The sequence below is a fragment of the Seriola aureovittata genome, chromosome 7 (assembly GCF_021018895.1).
Source record: "Seriola aureovittata isolate HTS-2021-v1 ecotype China chromosome 7, ASM2101889v1, whole genome shotgun sequence".
NCBI lineage: Eukaryota > Metazoa > Chordata > Actinopteri > Carangiformes > Carangidae > Seriola > Seriola aureovittata.
In genome coordinates, this window is record NC_079370.1 from 5683027 (window position 1) to 5697072 (window position 14046).

Sequence of the window (14046 nt, forward strand, 5' to 3'; positions counted from 1 at the left end):
GAGGAACCCCAGAGGATACAAAATGTGTTACCAGTGTATAATAGACCTGTAACAGTAACTGACATTAGATTTTAAAAATATGTCAAAAAAGACACTTTCTTGCAGAAATCCATACCTTCAGCTGTAACACAGCCACAATGATCAGCAAATCAAAAACGAAAAGTGAAGAAAATGTCCAAAAAAGGACAGAGGGACCCCTGAGGGTTAATAAATCCCATGAACCGCTATTTAAATTACCACTATTATGTTTTTTTCTGTGCTAAATTTAACATTACTGGGGAGGAGAGCAACGCGACTAGAAGTGACAGCGAGAGAGGGCTAGTAGCTTCTCCTCTCCTCTGTCTCAGCGGAGACCGTCACAACTTCATTCACTCTTTTAACAAAACAAAAAAAAAGCTACGAAGGAAGCAGTAAATGGACTTACATATTTAAGACCTAACTAAATGTAATTTAAGACCTAACATGCGGCTAATGTAAAGCTAGCAGAGCTTGGAGAGTTGGTTATCTGGTTGCTAGGCGCACGCACGCACGCACACAGGTCAGGAGCTGCCGTTGCCATGGCAATGTGAAAATCTGCCCAGAATTTGGCTTCTACATGGCTTCAAAACAACTGCAAATTATGAGAAAACCGTTACTTACTTACCGTGTCAGACACTGAAGCCAGAAGTTTCTACAGTCTCTATTTTATTCAGATATTCCTTAAAATGAGTGAGGAAGCTCAGTGCGAAGACAGAGAGAGATTCTTTTGAAAGAAAAAGACGATTACATTAGGTGTCAATGAGAGTGAGACAGGTATTGCTGCCGGACTCGGCACCCCCGTTTAAATTTTGTGCAGACCCTGCCTGTCAAAGTTACATTTTATGAATCCCAACAACTATGTCTACATTTTCAGAAAGAATTATTTGTCTCCTTTTTACGGTTTGGCCGCGAGCTCGAGTTAAAAATAAAAATAAAGGTTATTTTTTACTGCTTCACGCACTCTAGCCAACTGACGCTTTCACTCTAACTTTGAAGAAAAAGTGATTTGCACTCCTCCTTTGAGTGCTCACAGTTTGAAAAGTTTACATGTTATGTAAAAACAGTTCCTGTGTTTTGGAGAGAGCAGAAGTTTTCCTCCGTTTTATAGTTTGAATCACATTTCTACGTGCAGGTATGAGAGAGCTGGGTGACTCAGAAAAAAGGTGAAATTTTGTAGAAAAAAGGTGAAATTTTGTGGGTTTTTAAAGAAAATTCCAATGCATTTCTAATGCATTATTTATTCCCAGTATTTTGGGAATAACTTTGGGAAAAATTGGAATTTAACACCAAAAGTCATAGCACCTCTTTCGGGATCAAGACGCACGTTTTGATGTATATATTACCGGGGTTTTCTCAAAGCTGCGGGACGAGTTTCGCGCCGAAATTTGGCAGAAGAATAATAATAAGCCCGAAGGAGAATATTAATAGATGCCTCGGAGCTGAGCACCCATGGCACTAATGAGCTCTTGCAACCTGAGATGCATTTACAGCAGGGGTGTCAAACTCATTTTGGTCTGGGGGCCGCGTACAGCTTAATCTGATCTCAAGGGGGCCAGACCAGTAAACTCATTCCAAAATTACATAGAACTAACCGTAAGTCCACTTTTTTTCTTTGTATTAGTGCAAAGAAGAAATAAATTAGAAAAATCTTTACATTAAATTAATTGTCCTTTTACACTTTTACTCAGTTTAACATTTATTTCAGTGCATTATACATAAAAAACTGATCACTTTGATTGTACAATGTTTTAAAACATTTAGTCAACAAACAGTTTTGTGGAACTTAAAAACACTGCCCTGTATGTTAAAATACACTAAACCCATCTAAATTTAGAAATGAATGAATTTAAAATCCATTTTCCACATCTAGGAAACAATTCTGAACACATAAATTGAGGCCACACACTTGAAATCTTAAGTGGCAGCTGTTTTAAACAGACATTTGATGAAGTAAATTTGGCCCCTTCCTTGTTAATGCATAAAATGTAAACAAAAAAAAAACTCACATAGATAACATATGTGGCATGCATGAGGCATAATATTTTACTTAACAATACTCTTCTCTTGTAAATCTGTTTCTTACTACCACTGACTTTCACAGCAATTACTAGAGCAAATATTCACATTTGTTTATTTTATAGTGCAACGTTCAAAGCAGCCATAGAATTTAGTCTTGCTCAGTATTTGCCCCTGAAACTTGACATCTTTTAGCCTGCACAAGTGCATCAATATCAGGCATCATATCCTGAGTAGCAGCCAGTTTCAGAATCTCATTTAAGTGCTTATGTGTGAGCTTTGAGCGTAGCTTCGTTTTATTAATGTTCATTAGTGAGAAAACTTGCTCACAAAGGTAGGTAGTCCCAAACATGGACAACATTTTTGCAGCCAGTGCTGTCAATTTAGGATAGCGTGGTAGGAGATACTTGTAAAATGTGTCCAAGCCCACAGAGGCAAATTTGTCCTTCAATTCTACATCACACTGCAAATCAATGATTTCAAGTTGCATGTCAACAGGCACATCAGAAGCTCTGACTGTGAATGGTGAGCGAAAAACTGCGAATTCTGTCTCGAGTTCGCTAAAGACCTGAAATCGTTTCTCAAACTCCCTCAGCAACCCTGAAATCTTGTCTTTGTACTGTTTCACGTCAGGATTAACGCTTGCTGCGCACACATCTCGGAGACAGGGAAAATGAGCAGGGTCTCCGCTTGCTATCTGCGTCTCCCATAACGTGAGCTTTAACTTGAATGCACGTATGCTGTCATAATACTGTGTTACAATTTTTTTGCGTCCCTGCAACATTCTGTTCAGATTATTCAAGTGCTCTGTAATATCAACCATAAATGCAAGGTCCTGCAGCCAAAGTGGGCACTGTAATTCCTTAACAGGTTTTCCTTTTTTCTCCATAAATTGTCCGATTTCCCCACGTAGATCAAAGAAGCGCTTCAGCACAGCACCTCTGCTTAACCATCTTACCTCAGTGTGGTATGGCAGACCATGGGTAATGTTACAGTCACTGAGAAGGCTGTCAAACTGACGATGATTGAGACCTCTGGCTCGGATGAAATTAACAGTTCGCACAACCACCTCCATGACGTGATCCATTTTTAAGGACTTGCAGCATAATGCCTCCTGATGTAAAATGCAATGAAATGTCCAAAAATCACCCCCTCCATTTGCGGCTTGTACTTTCTCTCTGAACTTGGTCACAACACCTGCTTTTTTCCCGATCATTGACGGCGCACCATCAGTGGCCAGGCTTACGGCGCGGGACCAGTCCGCCCCGACCCTGTCCAGTGCTCCAACGACGGAGCGGAAAATGTCCTCAGCTGTTGTGGTGTCGGTCATAGGCACCAACTCGAGAAACTCCTCTGTGACAGTCAAAGTGTCATCAACTCCACGAATGAATATGGCCAGTTGAGCGACGTCTGTAATATCAGTACTCTCATCAATTGCAACAGAAAATGCCAGAAATGACTCCACTTTGCGTTTCAGTTGGCTGTCCAAATCTGCCGATTGTTCCGAAATCCTGTCTGCCACGGTATTTCTCGTCAAGCTAATATTGGCAAAAGCTTTTCGCTTCTCAGGACACACAATTTCAGCAGCCTTTAGCATGCAGTTTTTGACAAACTCCCCCTCAGAGTACGGCTTTGATGCTAATGCTATTTGGCTAGCAATTACGTAGCTGGCTTTCACCGCAGCATCACTAACCTCTCGGCTCCGGGTGAAAACAGATTGCTGTTTCCTCAGACCAACCAACATTTCATTTACCTTCTGTTTTCTCAGTTCTCCGTGCAAGCTGTTGTATTTTTCACCATGCTGAGTTTCATAGTGGCGCCGAATATTGTACTCCTTAAGCACCGAAACTTGCTGCATGCACACCAGGCACACGGGTTTCCCATTCACCTCCGTGAACATATAGGAAGAAGTCCATTTTTCTTGAAAAATCCGACACTCTGTGTCCACTTTTCTCTTTTTTGACAAAGACATTCCACTGATGAGGGTGCCCGTTCCAAGAGAAAGAGCGGGTAAAGCCACTGAACTGACTAAAACACAACGCCTCTAGCGAACAACATAGGAACTGCAGATTTTAAAGAACATTAAATTTATTCTTTTTTTTAATAATGCAAATTTATCCCCGGGCCGGACTAAACCCCCTGGCGGGCCGGTTCCGGCCCGCGGGCCGTACGTTTGACACCCCTGATTTACAGCATCATTTGCTAATGCAGAAACTTTCCATGGTCTCATCATCATTGAGCTCATTTGTCTATTCCTGTCTGCACATCTGTGTATTTTCAGAATAAATGTAACATTCATGGACCAGAGTACGATTTCATACTAATCAGGAAATGATGTGTCTACAGTAAACTGGCAGCCTGTTCTCTGCTGCTGCTGCATGACAGAAATAAATGAGTCTGAGCAAACAGCCCAGTGAGATACGTGTTTTTGGGGTTTTGGGGCTGGTACTTTTGTGGCCACGTGCTGACAACAGATTTGTTCTAGAGAAAACCTTCTCTCCAGGAATAAACCAGAGATTTGAAAAATTAGACAGAAAGCTGAAAGGATTAGTTTGTTTGGTCGGCCAAAACCTCAGAGTAAGAAACTGCTTCGTCCTGGAAAGTGGAGTTTTTGGGTAAAACGACCTCAAACTGAGGTTGAGACCCGAGGTAACGTCAGTCCACGTCCTCTGGAATGAAGGTTTGGTTTGGAGCTTGGCTTGTACGACAGATTTCCAAAGTATGAACCTCGAAGAACGAGGGAAGGAAGAAACAGAATCAGTGAAAGTTTGAATCAGAACAAAGTCAATTCAGGTCAGATCAGTAACGTGCTGCAGCAGCTCTGCTCCTCATCACAGCTGAATCCCCTGAGTTTATACCAACTGAACTTCAACTGAATGAACTTAAAAGTGACAATTTCAACCACAGACTGTAAATAAAGACAGGTTTCCGAAGCTCAGAGTGAACTGCTCCACCATCGCCATCTTGGCAGTGTCTGACTCCGCCCCCTAACTCCCAGCTAATCCAAAGACTGGACAAAGAGGAGGGGCGTGTGTGGTGCTGGGAATTTGGTTCATGCCAGTTTGTGGCAAACATACACTCACCCACCTGTCATTCAAAGAGGCCACGCCCTCAATTCTCCATAACTTTAGTCCTCAATAAAATGTGAACAGGTGAGTTATATAAACAGGTGTCATGAAGGAGGAAATTAGCTCTAGAGACCAAAACATGTTTATTTCTGCTGTAAAGTTGGATATTTTAACATGAGGAGTCTAAAGCCGCGTTTCGACCAAAAAGTTCTGAAAGTTTCCTGTGGCACATTGTTGTCTGCGTTTCCACCGCAGCCTTAAGTCCCGGGAAGATGATGCAAAGTTATGACTTGACATCACTTTACTCACTTTGAGGACGTAACATGAACGAAAATACCGCACAAATTGCGTCCCGTATATATTCAATACAGGACGCAGCATTTTATTTTCAAATACAGGACGATCCCTTATTATACGTGACGGGTGGCGACCCTCACCACTCCGGTTGTTGTGGTCCTTTTTTTTTTTTTTTTTAAGTCCTTTTTCAGTTTTTTACCTTCTCCCGGACGTGTTTGGCGCTGTGGAAAAAGTGTTTGCTCGCTTGGTGCTTGCTGCAGACTTAAACATCGTGGGTGAAATAAAATGCAGCAAATAATCGACCAGTTAGAAATGTTCAGCACTGCAGACCACATTCCCCAAAGTTCCTGAACCTTTGGAAACAACTACCCCCAACCAGGTACCTTTTTGGGGGTTGATCAATCACCCCGTAACAAAATTTAGACCCTGGTTCCTGAGGTGGAAACGTGGCTAATGGAGATTGACTCACTGTTGGAACCAGACTCGAGTGGTCATTAGAGGAACTCCAACTTCTGGTTTTTCACTGTTGATGCTTCATGTTTCGGCCTGGAGGTTGTTTATTGGTTTGAACAGATTGAAATAAATCAAGTCTCAGCTTCACACAGGCACCTCCTCTTTGACCATTTTTGGATTAGCTGCGGAGTTAGGGGGCGGAGTCAGACACTGCCAAGATGGCGACAGTGGAGCAGCTCACTCTGAGCTTCAAAACTGCTCTTCAGAAACATGTGGGTGACGTCACAGAGGCGACATCCATCTTTATTTTACAGTTCATGGTTCAAACAAACTAATGTGATCTGATGCTGACACCTGAGGAGGAAAATTTAATTCCTGAGTTTATTAGAGACTCAGTGTTTTGGTCGTGGACTTTTGTCAAAGTCACAATGTGAAATAAAAATGTCTTTATACTAAAGAAACAGAGAAGTGATGTGTATAACAAATCAAATGACAAATGATCAGAACGTTAGACGAGCAGCAGAGAAATGTATGTTTTCCAGCGTGAATTGGAAAATAAAATTTATAATTTATGGATCATTTTTACGAGTGAAATGAAAAATGCTCTACGAGTTTGTTCTTTTCCTGACCTGATTAGAAACTGCTGCTTTTCAGTTGTTGAAGAAGAAGTAGAGAGGCAGAAAACAAAGTGGAGGGAGGGAGCTGGAGCGATTTAGTCTGAGTCGTGACGAGGACTGAATGAGGAGAATTAGAGCTGGAGTACGACACAACTGAAACCAGCAATTACTCCATGACGGAGGAGGAGGAGGAGGGGGAGGGGGAGGAAGGCTGTGTGAGTGAGAGGGTGAAAACAGAATGATGGGACGTTGGCTGAGCTGCCAGCTGGACGCCGCCGCCGTCACTCAGCAGTCTCCGTCTCTCCAACACTTTCCAGGACTCGAACCACCGGCAGCTTCAGAGCCGTCCGCCTGCAGCCTGTCAGAGCTTCACCTCTTTAAAACAGGCTGGTGGTGCGATCACTAAAATCACTACTGTTGCTGAGAAACACAACAATCGCCGTGGAAACGTTTCAGCTTCCAAACCGCAGGAGAAATGTGTTTCTAGGAATTTTAGAAGGAAAAAAAAAGATTTCTCCTCAAACTCAGCGTTAATATCGAGACTGAAAGTTCATCTTCGACTCGAAGCAGCAGGTTACGAAACACAAAATCAGCACAACAGCTATTAAATGGACCATGTGGAGCTTTCAATCATATCACATCATCTTCCTCAGCAGTTGGAGTTAGTTCAGTGTCACAGGATCTGAATTTTTAACCCAATGTGGAAAAGAAATCCTTCAAATTAAATCTCAACATCTATCCACAGCTGCTGACTGGACTTTGTTTAGGGTCAACAATGAGATTTCAGACACTTTATTATCATTTTATTATTATTATTATCGATGACATCATCATTAAAATCATTCAGGATCTCTGCCAAGCTGAGGAACAGAATATTTTCTCTCAATATTTCCTCAGAAATATAACTTAAATAAAATAATAAAAACTTTATTTATATATACATATACTGTATATATATATATATATATATATATATATATGATAGCGCCAATAACAATATATCAACAGAAAGCTGAACAAAAACAGGACAGAAATAAAGTGGGGTTAAGAGGGAAGACATACAATATAATTTTAATGAATGAATGAATGAATGAATCATTTAATCAATTAATTAATAAAGATATTTAGAGAGTAGATGCCACATGAAAGCAATAAAAGGAGACGTCACATAAAGGAAGTTTATAAAAAATGTTTTTTCAGCCCCGTCTCCTCCAGCACGTCGCTCTGACGCCGAGGCGCCCTGATGGCGAAACCGCAGCCACGTTTAGATTTAACTCTCGAACGACCAAAGATCCAGTTACTCACAAAGACAGAGAAATGACATTTACCTCTGCGTTACTCCACATGTAGTAACGTCCTCCATCACTGGTCTGTGTCTCAGTATCTCAGCATTGATCTCAATCACAGTTATTTAGAGTCAAACAGATCATCTCTGATTTAAAATGAACTTGTAAACGACCAAAGCAAACAAAGTTTTATTTTTTAGATTTTGATAAAAAAGCTTTTATTTTGAAGCTCTCTGGGCTCCTGAGGAATCATCCATAAATAAATACAGTGTTTTCTTTAATTGCATTTAAAGGCTTGAAGAAATTTTTTTTGTGCACAAACTTGTGTGTGAATTAAAAGGAAGGAGCTCGTTATCTCTGATTTCATTTCATTTCATTTAATTTCTTCTCCTCCTCAGTCCAGTCCGGATGAGTTTCCTCTCACCGCGATAAACACATCTGTTTCTACTGAGAACAATTGTTATCGAGTGTCACATCAGTATCTGCTGAAGAAGACTGTGAGATGTGGTTGAAAGCTCCGGATTACAGCTGCAGAGACTGAGAGTGAATAGAAACAGTTCATATCTCCCTCCCCCTCCCTCTGCAGAGATCGTGGACCGGGTGGTTCTGGGCGAGTGGCCCTGCCTGAGGCCGATCATCGACACCCAGAGTCACAGTCCCGAGCTGGGTCAGCTGATGCAGCGCTGCTGGGCCGAGGAACCGACGGAGAGGCCGGAGTTCAACCACATCAGAGTGCTGCTGCGCAAACAGAACAAGTAAGACTCACCAAGCAGAGGTCAGAGGTCAGAGAAACAACATCCTGTAACTGTGTGTGTGTTTGTGTGTGTGTGTGTGTGTATGTGTGTGTGTGTGTGTGTGTGTGTGTGTGTGTGTGTGTGTGTGTGTTCAGGGAGTCAAGGACCAACATCCTGGACAACCTTCTGTCCCGTATGGAGCAGTACGCCAACAACCTGGAGGAGCTGGTGGAGGAACGAACACAAGCTTATCACGAGGAGAAACGCAAGGCGGAGGCTCTGCTGTACCAGATACTACCACAGTCAGTACACACAGTACTGCAGTACTACACGTACTGCTGTACCAGATACTACCACAGTCAGTACACACAGTACTGCAGTACTACACGTCCTGCTGTACCAGATTCTGTGTTGTTTACACCCTCTCTCTCTAACCCCCCCCCCCCCCCCCCCCCCCCCCCAGCTCGGTGGCGGAGCAGTTGAAGCGAGGGGAGACGGTTCAGGCGGAGGCCTTTGACTCCGTCACCATCTACTTCAGCGACATCGTCGGTTTCACAGCGATCTCCGCAGAGAGCACGCCGATGGAGGTGAAGGGTCATTCACACGTTTTTACATCAGCCCCTGACCCTGCGTCCTTTAACACTGAGTCTGAGTCTGTCTGACCTGGTGACGTGTGATGTCATCAGGCAGGTGTCTAACAGATGTTAATATATTAAACCGTATCTGTAAGGATCGATCAGGTCAATCGGGTCGGACTGATCGATCGCCCGACGACAGTGAAACATGTTTCATCCACAATGTCTTTATTCCTTTAAACACATCCATCAGTGTTTACCTGTTCTCACCTGTTGACCCTGCTCTGTGTGTGCAGGTGGTGACTCTGCTCAACGACCTCTACACTTGTTTTGACGCCATCATCGACAACTTTGACGTTTATAAGGTGAAACATCGACACAGAGATTCAGTTGGTCGTTAATTAGTTTCCAGAGGAAGGAGTCGCCTCTTCGCCCTGATGAGTTCTATTGATCGACATGGATCAAAGTTTCACTGCAGATCAAATGCTCTTTAACTTTTCACCTCTGAAGCTTTTCAGGAAGAAAGGAAGCAGTTTCTCATTAAAAAAACAAAACAAAATGTAATTGTCTCTGAAACCAAACGTCTCTCCTCCAAAATAAAGATATTCACTAAATCAGTTTCTGAAAGAAGCAAATGGTAGAAACAGAAACATTTTTTTAAGATAAATAATATAAAATAAATATTTTGAGCTAAAAGTGAAAAACCTTTAACCGCTCAGGTGGTTCAGACTTTGTTCCACTATCATCAGTGTCTCTCTCTCTCTCTCTCACCTGGTGTCCATGGTCCTGTGGCGCCCTCAGGTGGAGACCATCGGCGACGCCTACATGGTGGTGTCGGGGCTGCCGGTGAGGAACGGGAAGCTGCACGGCAGAGAGATCGCCCGCATGGCGCTCGCCCTGCTGGACGCCGTCCGCACCTTCAAGATCCGCCACCGAGCGGAGCAGCAGCTGAAGCTGAGGATCGGGATTCACAGCGGTGAGAGAGACACAGACCCATGTTATAAATATAAATATTCACGTGTCATCAGGTTCATGAAGACATGACTCAGTTGTAATGTTCTTTAAACTCGACTTGAGGATATTTGACATTTTTCTTTGAGGAATCTTGGTTTTAATTTCTTTTGTTATATTTTGGAGCTTGATGTTTGAATTTTAGAGGTAAGAAGAGTTAGTGATGAAAGTGTTCTTCCCCTTAGAGCTCAGTGTGTTTCTGAGCGTGGGGGAATGACATGACATGATCACCGGGAATTGAACCAGCGATCCCGAGCGCCTTAACCACTCAGCTATCTGGTCACCTCTGTCATGTAAAGAGTTTTAATTATCAGGAAACTCCGCGGCTCTCACTCTGCACGGCAACAAGTGTTATTTATGCCACATCAGAATGTTCACACACAGATGAACAGTGGTCATCGAAAGCACCACGAGTCTCAGTCATGGTGACTAAATTACTACTAAATGTCAACACTTAAACACTTCCTGTTGTTTTTTCTGAGGTTTCATTTGATTTTCTGTTGATCGACTCGGTCTTAATCCTCGCTCGGAGATCTTGTCTGTTGTCATGTGACATTTAGCTCAGTCCCGGAGCATGCTAACTGTTAGCTTCATCCAAATTTCCTTTCAAATGTCACACTGATCATTTTTAACATAAAAAGTCAAACTACCTGTAAACCAGTGAAGCTCCGTGAGCAGACGTGCTACAGTGATGTTCACCTACACTGTAAAACAGCTGATTCATAGAGACTAATAATGTTTGAATTTACATTATGAGTTAATTTAATATTGAAAACAACATGTACAAGACTCTGTAGTAAGCTTTGTGCTCACTCACTCACAGGTTGACAAACACTTCATTTAAAACATGAAATTTAACTAATTTAACTAATTACCGTCTTACTTACATCATGATGTAATGCATGAACCTCCTACCACTTCCTGTGTGTGTGTGTGTGTGTGTGTGTGTGTGTGTGTGTGTGTGTGTGTGTGTGTGTGTGTGTGTAGGTCCGGTGTGTGCAGGGGTCGTGGGTCTGAAGATGCCACGTTACTGTCTGTTCGGTGACACCGTCAACACGTCGTCTCGTATGGAGTCGAGTGGAGAAGGTCAGACACCTGATGAGAGCATCTGCAATGAAATAAATAAAAGGTTTCAAAGTAAAAGCACCCATTATGAACATTGTCCCTTTGATTGATTAATTGATTGGTTGATTGAAATGTTATATATTAGATTTGGTGCTTTAAGTACATTTTGCTGATAAGTGCTTTTACTTTGAAACTTTTGAATGCAGTGAGTGTATTTACATTGCAGTATTGTTACTTTATTATATATTATATAACTGTTTTATTGTTAGCTTTTTAAAAACATTTTGTGTGTGTGTGTGTTAACTCAGCGCTGAAGATCCACGTGTCCGCGACGACCCGCGACGTCCTGCTGGAGTTCAACTGCTTCCAGCTGGAACTGAGAGGAGAGATCGACGTCAAGGGCAAAGGAAAGATGACCACCTATTGGCTACTGGGAGAGAGCAGCAGCCAATGACAACACACGGCGGACGAGAGGATGACGGAGGAGAGGAGGGGATGAACGGACAAGGAGGGACAGGGAGGACAAAAGGAAACAGGGAAGTAGGAAGCGGATAAGGAAACGAAGGAGAGAGAAGGGAACAGAAGAGAGGATGGAGGAAATGAATGAAGGAAATGGCTCCTCTTCGTCAGACAACTCTTCACCTCCGAGAAGATTCTCATCTCTGAACAAAAAAAAGTCCTGGGTGGTTTTAGATTCCACAACATGGGAGGAAAGCAGCGGTACGTTCCCAAAACACACATGGACGAAAACACTGTAAAGACTCTACAGGACAAAGTGTGTGTGAGAGACAAAACTACAGACGGAGACAGGAGGGACAGGAGGGACGAACTGATCTGAAACCTGCAGAACCAGAATCACACTGTACAAACGAAAGGCTGAAACATGCAACTGAAGGAGCAGAGACTCTTTATGTTCTGTGTTCCAGAGAAAATCTAAAGCTCAGCTGGTTCACGCTTCACAGCTGATCTGAATTACTTCACCTGGTCCGGGTCTGTCTCATCCACAGTGACAGTCCCACAGGAAAGATCAGAGAAGCAGCTGTTTGACGCTCTTCATCAGGAGGCGGGGAAGTTAACCCAGATGTACATTTACCAAAAAAAAAAGTAATCCTCATCCTTTTAATCTTTTCTCTTGTTTAATAGAAAAACAGGTGAGATTTAAACTTTATCTTTAGTGTTTTCAAACTGTATTTTTCAGTTTTACTTGATGAAGGATGAAGATGTCGGATTAACTTCCTCGTCTCCAGTAAAGAGCAGCTGCTTCCCCGACGTGGACGAGACGATTAAAAAAAAAAAAAAAGCTCAATAAAAATATTAGATTTGTTTTCAGCTGTTTGTTTTTCATGAACTCTTTTGGAATGTGTTTTTCTCTGTAAATAAACAACATTTCCCTGTGAATTTAAAGAACCAGTGTGAAGGATTTAGTGACATCTAGTGGTGAAGTTGCAGTTTGCAGCTGACTGAATCCGCCCCCTCCCTCACCCCTCCCTTTCCAAGTGAAGGAGAATCCACAGTGGCCTTCAGGTGACATAAAAACGTGAGACACCCCCCCACCCCGAGAGCCAAGAGAGTTTGTCCGTTCTGGGCTTCTGTAGAAACATGGCGGCTCTGAGGAGGCGGGGCTATTTCTTCTGATAGATCCCCTTAAATCCTCCATACTGGTCCTTTAAATAAAGTTTTTTATTTGAATTAGAAAATGTCCCATAACCCTCTTTGGTTTTAACCTTGGTACAATCACATGATCTTCACATCTAATGGGTTAAATTCAACCTCACAGCGAAGGAGCTGAGGACACAGTTGGACAGCTGGGGATCAAACCTGTGACGTCCCAGCTACAGTACAGTGTCCCAGAGGACTGAAACACCCCGAGCAACGACTGGGACAAAACGTCCTGCAGCTGTGAAAGTATCTCCCCCAGTGAACTGATTCATGAAGTGAAACAGCCTCAAAATGTAAACAAATCTTAATGTACGAAACACATTGACATTTTTATATAGTGCCATTAAACACATGTGTGACATGTGGACAACAAAGCAATGTCTGAGTCTCGTGTACGAGTTCAGTTTTAAACTACACACCTCGTTTTGGGAGAGTTATCATTAGCAAGTTCATTGTTTTGTGTCTCTGAAGAGAGACTCATCTGTTCATCGACAACCTGCTTTCATTTAAAGAGTCACACTGTCAGTTTGTAATTTCATGTTTTGTTTTCCCTCTGGTGCCATTTTCGATCCCAGCGTTAAGCTAAATGATGCAGCTTCAGTTCAGGTGGGGATTCAGAGAAGTCAAAATGAGCCATGTGTGTTTTTTTTCTGGGGATCAAACCAGCATTGTTTGTTTTCTGTTTGTTTGTGTGTACTGACCTGTGGTGGCCTCAATAAAGTGCTGTGCAGAGCTGTTTATTCTGGGTTGAAGTTTTCTGATGTGGCTGAAGGTAAAAAATCTGAGGTGCTTATGACGTAAGTTTGTGCCTTACTATACTATGACCTTTTTTAAAAATATTTTACGGGTTACTATTCTATGATATTTTGTGCCTTACTATACTATGACATTTTTATGACTTTTTATGCCTTACTATACTATGACGTTTTTATGGCTTTTTATGCCTTACTATACTATGACGTTTTATGCCTTACTATACTATGACGTTTTTATGACTTTTTATGCCTTACTATACTATGACGTTTTATGCCTTACTATACTATGACGTTTTTATGACTTTTTATGCCTTACTATACTATGACGTTTTATGCCTTACTATACTATGACGTTTTTATGACTTTTTATGCCTTACTATACTATGACGTTTTTATGACTTTTTTTGACTTAATATACTATGACGTTTTTATGGCTTTTTATGCCTTACTATACTATCATGTTTTTATGCCTTTTCATGCCTTATTATACTA

The 14046-nt window shown here is 42.1% G+C and overlaps 1 protein-coding gene across 3 annotated transcripts in view; it reads left to right on the plus strand.

The window, feature by feature from the left end:
* npr1b (natriuretic peptide receptor 1b) overlaps window positions 1-13539 on the plus strand; it is a 75395-nt gene extending 61856 nt beyond the window's left edge. For 2 of the 3 annotated variants that reach the window (XM_056381376.1, XM_056381377.1), the window contains 7 exons: window positions 8342-8510; window positions 8645-8791; window positions 8953-9076; window positions 9361-9429; window positions 9866-10040; window positions 11063-11161; window positions 11449-13539. In XM_056381376.1, the coding sequence (XP_056237351.1) occupies window positions 8342-8510; window positions 8645-8791; window positions 8953-9076; window positions 9361-9429; window positions 9866-10040; window positions 11063-11161; window positions 11449-11594 (929 nt within the window). In that variant the 3' untranslated portion in view covers window positions 11595-13539. Of the gene's footprint in view, window positions 1-8341; window positions 8511-8644; window positions 8848-8952; window positions 9077-9360; window positions 9430-9865; window positions 10041-11062; window positions 11162-11448 lie in introns of those variants that run through there. The other variant, XR_008828288.1, reaches the window with a different exon arrangement.
* Window positions 13540-14046: the final 507 nt, after the last annotated feature.